Below are 10,221 nucleotides of genomic sequence, written 5' to 3' on the forward strand. Positions count from 1 at the left end.
TGTATATTGGAGTGTTTCTGGGGTATATGCCCAGAAGTGGAATAGCTGGATCTTCAGGTAGTACTATGTCCAATTTTCTGAGGAATCGCCAGACTGATTTCCGGAGTGGTTGTTCCAGCTTACAACCCCACCAACAGTGGAGAAGTGTTCCTCTTTCTTCACAGCCTCGCCAGCATCTGCTATCAAGTTTTGTATCTTGGCCAATCTGACTGGTGTGAGGTGCAATCTCAGGGTTGTTTTGATTTGCATTACCCTGATGGCTAAGGATGTTGAGCACTTCCTTAGATGTTTCTCAGCCATTCAATATTCCTCAATTTAGAACGTTTTGTTTAGCTCTGTACCCCATTTTTTAATAAGGTTGTTTGATTCTCTGGTATCTACCTTTTTGAGTTTTTCGTATACCTTGGACATTAGGCCTCTATCTGATGTGGAGTTGGTAAAGATCTTTTCCCATTCTGTTGGCTGCCGTTTTGCTTTCTTGACAATATCCTTAGCCTTACAGAAACTTTGCAATCTCATTAAGTACCATTTTTCAATCTTTGACCTTAGAGCATGAGCCATTGGTGTTTTGTTCAGGAAATTTTCCCCTTTCCCTATTTGTTCTAAGGTTTTTCTACTTTCTCGTGTAATAGCTTCAGTGTACCTGGTTTAATGTGGAAATCTTAGATCCACTTACACTTGAGATTTGTATAAGGAGATAAGAAAGGGTCTATTTTCATTCTTCTGCATGCTGAGTGCCAGTTGGATCAGCACCATTTGTTGAATATGCTGTCCTTTTTCCAATGAATGTTTAAAGCTCCTTTGTCACAAATCAGGTGACCATATATGTGAGGGCTCATTTCTGGATCTTCTATTCTATTCCATTGATTCATGTACCTATTCCGGTACCAGTACCATGTAGTTTTTAGCACAATTGCCTTGTAATAGAGCTTGAGGTCAGCGATGGTGAATTTCCCAGACTTTTTCTTGTTGTTGAGGATAGATTTTGCTATTCTAAGTCTTTTGTTATTCCGGATGAAATTGCACTTTACTCTTTCCAACTCAATGAAGAATTGGGTTGCAATTTGATGGGTATTGCATTGAATCTGTAGATTGCTTTTGGTAAGATGGCCATTTTTAAAATGTTGATTCTTCCAGTCCATGAGCATGGGAGATCTTTTCATTTTTTGAGATCTTCCTCAATTTCCTTTGTTAGAGGTTTGAAGATCTTGTCATACAGGTGCTTCACTTGTTTAGATAGAGTCACACCAAGATATTTCATAGTTTTTGTGACTATTGTGAAGGGTATCTTTTCCCTAATTTCTTTCTTTGCATATTTGTTTTTTGAATATAGGAAGGCTACTGATTTGTTTGAGTTAATTTTATATTTAGGCACCTTGCTGAACTTGTTTATCAGCTGTAGGAGTTCTCTGGTGGAATTTTTGAGGTCGCTTAAGTACAGTATCATGTCATCTGCAAATAGTAATGTTTTTACTTCTTCCTTTCCAATTTGTATCCCTTTGATTTCCTTTTGCTGTCTAATTGCTCCAGCCAGGACTTGTAGTAGTCTGTTGAATAGGTAGGGGAAGAGTGGAGAGCCTTGCCAATCACTGATTTTAGTGGGATTGCTTCAAGTTTCCCACTGTTATGTTTGATGTTGGCTGTTAGTTTTCTGTATATTGCTTTTATTATGTTTAGGTATGGGTCTGGGATTCCTGTTCTTTCCAATACTTTTAACATGAAGGGGTGTTGAATTTTGTCAAATACTTTCTCAGCGTCTACTGAGATGACCAGGTAGTTTTGTTCTTTGTGTTTGTTTATATTGTGGATTACATTGATGGATTTCCATATATTAAACTATCCCTGCATCCCAGGGGTGAAGCCTACTTGATCATGGTAAATGATCGTTTTGATGTGTTCTTGGATTCTGTTTGCAAGGATTTTCTTGAGTGTTTTTGCATCAATATTCATAAGTGAGATTGATCTAAAGTTCTCTTTCCTTTTAAGGTCATTGTGTGGTTTAGGAACGAGGGTTGTTGTAGCCTCAAAAAATGAGTTAGGTAGAATTCCATCTGATTTGCTCTTGTGGAATAGTTGAGAGAGAATTGGTAGTATGTCCTCAATAAATATCTGATAAAATTCTGAACTGAACTCACCTGGACCTGGGCTTTTTTTGGTTGGGAGGCTTTTGATGACTGCTTTTATTTCTTTAGGTGTTATCAGATTATTTAGATGGTTTACCTAGTATTGATTTAACTTTAGTATTTTGTATCTGTCTAGGAATTCATCCATTTCCTCCAGATTTTCCAGCTTTGTTGAGTATAGGCTTTTGTAGTAGGATCTGATGATTTCTTGAATTTCCTCAGTTTCAGCTGTTATTTCTCCACTTTCTTTTCTGATTTTGTTAATTCAGATACTCTCTCTTTGCCCTCTAGTTAGTCTGGACGAGGGTTTATCAATCTTGTTTATTTTCTCTTGGTTTTGTTGATTCTTTGAATGGTTCTTTTTGTTTCTATTTGGTCTATTTATTCCCTAAGTTTGATTATTTCTTGCAGTAGGATCTGATGATTTCTTGAATTTCCGCAGTTTCAGCTATTATTTCTCCACTTTCCTTTCTGATTTTGTTAATTTGGATACTCTTTCTTTGCCCTCTAGTTACTCTGGCTAAGCGTTTATCAATTTTGTTGATTTTCTCAAAGAACCAGCTCTTGGCTTTGTTGATTCTTTCAATGGTTCTTTTTGTTTCTATTTGGTCGATTTCTGCCATAAGTTTGACTATTTCTTGCAGTCTACTCCTCTTGCCTATATCTGCTTCTTTTTGTTCTAGAGCTTTCAGCTGTGCTGTCAATTTGCTGATGTATGCTCTCTCCAGTTTCTTTTTGGAAGCACTCAGAGCTATGAGTTTTCATCTCAGTACTGCTTTTATTGAATCCCTTGTTTTGGGTACTTTGTGTTTTCATTTTTATTGAATTCTAGAAAATCCTCAATTTCTTTCTTTATTTCTTCTTTGACCCTACTATCATTTAACAGAGAGTTGTTTAATTTCCATGTGTATGTAGGGTTTTTTCGTCTTTGTTGTTAAAAACTAGTCTTAGACCATGGTGTTCTGAGAGGATGCATGGGAGTATTTCAATCATCTTATATCTATTGAGGCTTGTTTTGTGACCAATTATGTGGTCAGTTTTTGAGAAAGTGCTATAAGATGCTGAGAAGAAAGTTTACTCTTTTTTTTTTTTTTTAGGATGAGATGTTCTGTAGATATCTAGTAATTGCCGTTGGTTTATAACCTCTGCTAGTTTTACAGTATCCTTGTTCAGTTGTTATTTGATTGATCTGTCAGTTGGTGAGAGTGGGGTATTGAGGTCTCCCACTATTATTGTGTGAGGCACAATTATTTTTTGAGCTTTAGTAAGGTTTCTTTTATAAATATGGGTGCTTTTGTATTTGAAGCATATATGTTAAAAATTAAGAGTTCCTCCTGACATATTTCCCCTGTAATAAGTAAAAAGTGTCCTTTCTTATCTTTTTTGATAACTTTTGGTTGAAATCTATTTTATTCAATATTAGAATAGCCATTTCAGCTTGCTTCTTGGGGCCATTTGCTTGGAAGGTTTTTTCACACCCTTTTACTCTAGATAGTGTCTGTCTTTGTCTCCTAGATGAGTTTCTTGTATGCAACAAATTGCTGGGTTTTGTTTATGTATCCAGTCTGATAGCCTATGTCTTTTTATTGGGTAATTGAGTCCATTTATGTTAACAGATATCAAGGAATAGTGGTTGCTGTTTCCTGCTATTTTTGCCTTGGGAGGTTGAATTGTGCCTGCATTTCTTTCTTCTTTTGGTTTTATTGCTTAGAAGTTTCCTTGTATTTATTAGGATGTAGTTCCCCTCATTGTAATCAGTTTTCCACCTATAATTCATTGTAGTGTTGGGTTTGTTGGCAGATATTGTGTAAATTTAGTTTTGTCCTGGAAAATCTTAGTCTCTTCCTCTATGGTGATTGAGAGTTTTGCTGGTATAGCAGCTTAGGCTGGCACCTTTGCTCTCTTAGGGAATGCATGATGTCTGTCCAGGCTCCTCTAGGTTTCATAGTCTCTGTTGAGAAATCGGGTGTGATTCTGATTGGTCTGTCTTTATATGCTACATGGCTTTTTCCCCCTTACTGCTCTTAATAATTTTTCTTTACTTTGGGCACTTGGCGTTTTGACTATTATGTGTCTCGAGGAGTTTCTTTTCTGATTCAATCTATTGGGAGTTCAGTAGGCTTGTTGTATGCTTATGGTCATCTAATTATTAAGGGTAGGGAAGTTTTCTTCTATGATTTGGTTGAAGATATTTACTGTGCCTCTTAGTTGATATTCTTCGCCCTCTTCTATTCCTATTATCCTTAGGTTTGGTCTTCTCATTGTGTCCTGGATCTCCTGGACATTTTGGGTTAGGAGCTTTTTGGTTTTTGCATCTTCTCTGACTGTTTTGTCTATGTTTTTAATGTTGTATTCAGCCCCCGAGATTCTCTCATCCATCTCTTGTAGTCTATTGGAAATGCTTGCATCTGTGACTCCTAATTTTTTTTTTTAGGTGTTCTACCTCTAGGGTTGTCTCCTTTAATGTTTTCTTTATAGTGTCAATTTGTGTTTTAAATTCTTCTTCCAATCCTTCATCTCTTTGCTTCTGTTTTCCTCTAGTTCTTTGAGTTCTTTGAGAGTTTTTCTTGTTTCCTCTTTAAAAGCTTCTAATTCTTTATGCTTTTCCTCCCTTTCTTGTTTAAGGATCTCTATCATCAGCCTGAGGTATAATTTTAGGTCTGTGTCATCTTTTTCTGTTGTGTTTGGAATTCTGCTGTTTGCTGTGATGGGAGAGCTGGGTACTGGTGTTGCCTGGGGTAAGTTCTTTCACTTTCCTCTTGCTATCTTGTTGTCAGTCTTGTGCCCCTGGATCACTGCAGGATCACCTCTGGCTTACCACTTGCTACTGCTGTTGCTGGTGGTGGGTAGTCTGAGTGTGGTTTCTCACTCCTTGTTGTCAGGCTGGCAATAGCCAATACAGGGTTACTGGTTCCCTGGAGCAAGCTGAGGTGGGGAAGGGAAAGCAGGGAATGCATGCTGGCTCACTGCTGGCTCACTGCTGTTCCTGGTGACAGGTCGATATCCTTTTTTTTTTTAATTGTAGAACTTTATTTTAAAGTAAACAAAGATAACTGTACAAATTTTAAGCATTTTTGTATAAAAGTATACAAATATATTTTTCGCATTGTTTGGCTTTTTTTTTAAGTTTTGATAGTGTGTATTAAGATCTTACTAGTTACAATGAGCATAAAGTACATGTAAAACAGGATGTAAACTGGAATTAGTCAAAGTTTTCTTGGTTTGTAAGGAGTAAACATAATGTTTTTTTCTTTTCTTTTCTTTTTTCTTGCACTTCACACAGTCTGTGAGTTGTTTCTGGGATGTTAGAGCTTTCTGAAGTTAGTATCCAATTATCAGTGACTGCATATTATGTCTGTTCTTTTGTGACTGGGTTATATCCCTCAAGATGATATTCTCTCGCTGCATCAATTTTCTTAAGAATTTCATAAGTTCATTTTTGCTGATAGCTGGGCAGTACTCCATTGTGTAAATGCACCACAATTTTCTTATCCATTCATCTACTGAAGGACATCTGGGTTCCTTCCAGCTTCTGACTATTATAAATAGAGCTGCTATGAAAATTTTGGTGCATTTGTCTTTCTTGTATGTTGGAGCATCTCTGGGGTATATGCCCAGAAGTGGAATAACTGGGTCTTCTGGTAGTACTATGTCCAATTTTCTGAGGTAGGGCCAGACTGATTTCCGGAGTGGTTGTACCAGTTTACAACCTTACCAACAGTGGAGAAGTGTTCCTCTTTCTCCACATCCTTGCCAGCATCTGCTGTCATCTGAATTTTTGATCTTGGCCAATCTGACTGGTGTGAGGTGGAATCTCAGGGTTGTTTTGATTTGCATTACCCTGATAGCTAAGGATGTTGAATACTTCCTTAGATGTTTCTCAGCCATTCTATATTCCTCAATTTAGAACGTTTTGTTTAGCTCTGTACCCCATTTTTTAATAAGGTTGTTTGATTCTCTGGTGTCTAGCTTTTTTAGTTCTTTGTATACCTTGGATATTAGGCCTCTATCTGATGTGGAGTTGGTAAAGATATTTTCCCATTCTGTTGGCTACCGTTTTGTTTTCTTGACAGTGTCCTTAGTCTTACAGAAACTTTGCAATCTCATTAAGTTCCATTTGTCAATTCTTGACCTCTAGAGCATGAGTCATTAGTGTTTTGTCCAGGAAATTTTCCTCTGTCCCTATGTGTTTTAAGGTTTTCTCTGCTTTCTCATGTAATAGCTTGCATATACATGGTTTAATGTGGAGACCTTAGATCCACTTAAACTTTAGATTTGTATAAGGAGATAAGAAAGTGTCTATTTTCATTATTCTGCATGCTGAGTGCCAGTTGGACCAACACCATTTGTTGAATAGGCTTTCTTTTTTCAATGTATGTTTACAGCTCCTTTGTCAAAAATCAGGTGACCATATATGTGAGGGCTCATTTCTGGAACTTCTCTTCTATTCCATTGATTCATGTACCTATTTCTGTACCAGTACCATGAAGTTTTTAGCACAATTGCCTTGTAATATAGCTTGAGGTCAGGGATGGTGAATCCCCCAGATGTTTTCTTGTTGTTGAGGATAGATTTTGCTATTCTAGATCTTTTGTTATTCTAGATGAAATTGCACTTTACTCTTTCCAACTCAATGAAGAATTGGGTTGGAATTTGATGGGGATTGCATTGAATCTGTAGATTGCTTTTGGTAAGATGGCCATTTTTAAAATGTTGATTCTTCCAGTCCATGAGCATGGGAGAGCTTGTCATTGTTTGAGATCTTCCTCAATTTCCTTTGTTAGAGGTTTGAAGTTCTTGTCATACAGGTGCTTCACTTGCTTAGATAGAGTCACACCAAGATATTTCATAGTTTTTGTGACTATTGTGAAGGGTATCTTTTCACTAATATCTTTTTCTGCATGTTTGTCCTTTGAATAAAGAAGGCTACTGATTTGTTTGAGTTAATTTTATATCCAGATACTTTGCTGAACTTGTTTATCAGCTGTAGAAACTCTCTGGTGGAATTTGTGGTGTCACTTAAGTACAGTATTATGTCATCTGCAAATAGTGATGTTTTTACTTCTTCCTTTCCAATTTCTATCCCTTTGATTTTCTTTTGCTGTCTAATTGCTCCAACCAGGACTTCCAGTACTATGTTGAATAGGTAGGGGGAGAGTAGGGAGCCTTGCGAATCCCTGATTTTTGTGGGATTGCTTCAATTTTTCGACTGTTAAGTTTGATGTTGGCTGCTGGTTTGCTGTATATTGCTTTTATTATGTTTAGGTATGGGCCTGGGATTCCTGTTCTTTCCAATACTTTCAACATGACAGGGTGTTAAATTTTGTCAAATCCTTTCTCAGTGTCTACTGAGATGACCAGGTGGTTTTGTTCTTTGTGTTTGTTTATATTGTGGATTACATTGATGGATTTCCATATATTAAACCATCCCTGCATCCCAGGGGTGGAGCCTACTTGATCATGGTAAATGATCGTTTTGATGTGTTTTTGATTCGGTTTTCAAGGATTTTGTTTAGTAGTTTTGCATAAATATTCATAAGTGAGATTGATCTGAAGTTCTCTTTCCTTTTAAGGTCTTTGTGTGATTTAGGAACAAGGGTTACTATAGCCTCAGAAATGAGTTAGGTAGAATTCCATCTGATTTGCTCTTGTGGAATAGTTGGGAGAGAATTGGTATTATGTCCTCAAGAAATATCTGATGAAATTCTAGACTGAACCCATCTGGACCTGGGCTTTTGTATGGTTGGGAGGCTTTTGATGACTGCCACTATTTCTTTAGGTGTTATGGGATTATTTAAATGGTTTACCTGGTCCTGATTTAACTTTAGTATCTTGTATCTGTCTAGGAATTCATCCACTTCCTCCAGATTATCCAGCTTTTTTGAGTATAGGCTTTTGTAGTAGGATCTGATGATTTCTTGTATTTCCTCAGTTTCAGCTATTATTCCTCCACTTTCCTTTCTTATTTTGTTAATTTGGATAGTCTCTATGTGCCCTCTAGTTAGTCTGGCTAATGGTTTATCAATCTTGTTGATTTACTCAAAGAACTAGCTCTTGGTTTTGTTGATTCTTTCAATAGTTCTTTTGTTTCTATTTGGTCTTTTTATTCCCTAAGTTTGATTATTTCTTTATGTCTACTCCTCTTGCTGTATCTACTTCCTTTGGTCTAGAGCTTACAGCTGTGCTTTCAAGTTGCTGGTGTATCCTCTCTCCAGTTTCTTTTTGGAAGCACTCAGAGCTATGATTTTTCCTCACAGTACTGCTTTTATTGCATCCCATAGGTTTGGTTATGTTATGTTTCTGTTTATATTGAATTCTAGAAAATCCTTAATTTCTTTATTTTTTTTGACCCTGCTTTCATTTAATAGAGCATTGTTTAGTTTCCATGTGTATATGGACTTTTTGTTGTCTTTGTTGTTATTAAATACCAGTTTTAGGCTATGGAGATCTATCAGGATGCATGGGAGTATTTCAATCTTCTTATATCTATTGAGATTTGTTTTGTGACCAATTATGTGGTCAATTTTCTAGAAGGTGCCATGAGGTGCTGAGAAGAAGGTGTATTCTTTTTTTTTTTTTAACTGTAACCAGCTTTATTAAAGATACATTTCATAAACAATCATGGTATTCAGGCAGGACATGAGCAGACACTCAACAATATACAAGTACTTCCAAATTCCCTTCTTGTATAGATTACCAAAATTAGAAAGCCACTGTAAAACCCAATGAAGTCTTCATTCAATGCCTCAAAAAGGGGAAAGTAGCTTAGAGTGAGGGCTGACATTTCACATTAAGGATGTTGTTTAACAACTTTTCACAAGCCGACCCTGACTTTCGGGAAATGAACATGGCAGAATTATCAATCTGAAGATCCACAATCTTTTATAAAAGGAACCATTGCTCTTCTGAGAACACTTGAAGTCACTGCAAAATCCACATTGTCCAATATACTAGAAAACCAATGTTGGGGGACAGGTTTCAATAGGTCTCTGGTTTTAAGAGAATTATGTCGACGTTCATGGTACACAGGGGAAAGGTTATAAAAATGAATTTAGAGTTTTCCCAGACCACAAGGCATTTTGTGTCTTGGTAGCAACCTATGCAGGATCAGGAGCCTTTCAAAATTATCAAGGAAAGAGGTTTTCTGTTCTCAATCCAGCTTGGGTGATATTTTAAAATGTTAGTGACACATGATCCTCCCCCCTCCCACAATGAAGTGTTCTGTGTGCTAACAATATAGTTAAAAAAAAGTAAAACAAAATTCTGCATTTTTTATAAAACTTGATAAAAAATAGTATTTCAAACTGTACAGTCACCAGAAGTACACAGTTATCAAAAATGCACACACGTAACTTGGCATCTCCAGCACCTTCAGCTTTTTGTGCCTGGTCTGTTTTGGCATCTCCATTTTCTGCAGGATTATTCGCATCCTTCCCCGCATCGGCTTTCCCCTTCTTCCCCTTGGGTACCTTCTCTCCTTTCTTTGCTGGGGCATTTTTACGTTTGGGCTCAGGCTTTGGAGGAGCAGGTTTAGCAGACAACCTTGCAGATCTTCTCTGTGGCTCGTCCTTCACCTTGGCTTTGTCTCCTTTAGCATCCCCTTCAGCCTTTCTTTTGGGCATGGCAGCGGCAGGGGACGTCGGCGCTGAACAGGAGTATACAGCGGCGCACGGGCTTGGTCCGTCCGGGGGTCATCCTCGCTGCTTCTTCACACTGCTCCGGTGTATTCTTTTGTTTAGGATGATATGTTCTGTAGATATCTATTAATTCTAGTTGGTTCATAATCTCTGTTTGCTTTACAATTCAGTTATTGTTTCCATGATCTGTCCATTGGTATTGAGGTCTCCCACTATTATTTTGTGGGGTGCAATGTATGTTTTGAGCTTTAGTAGGGCTTCTTTTATGAATATGGGAGCTTTTGTATTTGGAGTATATATGTTAAGGATTGAGAGTACCTCCTGAAAAATTTTTCCTGTAATGAGTAAAAAGTGTTTTTCCTTATCTTTTTTGATAACTTTTTTTGAAAATCTACTTTATTCAATATTAGAACGGCCACTCCAGCTTGCTCTTAGGGTCATTTGCTTGAAAGTTTTTTTCC

At 37.2% G+C, this 10,221-nt stretch overlaps 1 protein-coding gene across 1 annotated transcript; it reads right to left on the reverse strand.

The window, feature by feature from the left end:
• Nucleotides 1-8,888: 8,888 nt before the first annotated feature.
• Nucleotides 8,889-9,745, reverse strand: LOC308418873 (non-histone chromosomal protein HMG-17-like; the record flags this gene model as incomplete). The annotated part of the gene is made up of 2 exons (XM_080914419.1): nucleotides 8,889-8,987; nucleotides 9,434-9,745. 2 exons carry the CDS (start codon nucleotides 9,743-9,745, stop codon nucleotides 8,889-8,891), a joined length of 411 nt encoding a protein of 136 aa, XP_080770545.1.
• Between the last annotated feature and the right edge of the window lie 476 nt (nucleotides 9,746-10,221).

The sequence above is a fragment of the Micromys minutus genome (genome assembly GCF_963924665.1).
Source record: "Micromys minutus genome assembly, chromosome: 3".
In the NCBI taxonomy this organism is placed as follows: Eukaryota; Metazoa; Chordata; class Mammalia; order Rodentia; family Muridae; genus Micromys; species Micromys minutus.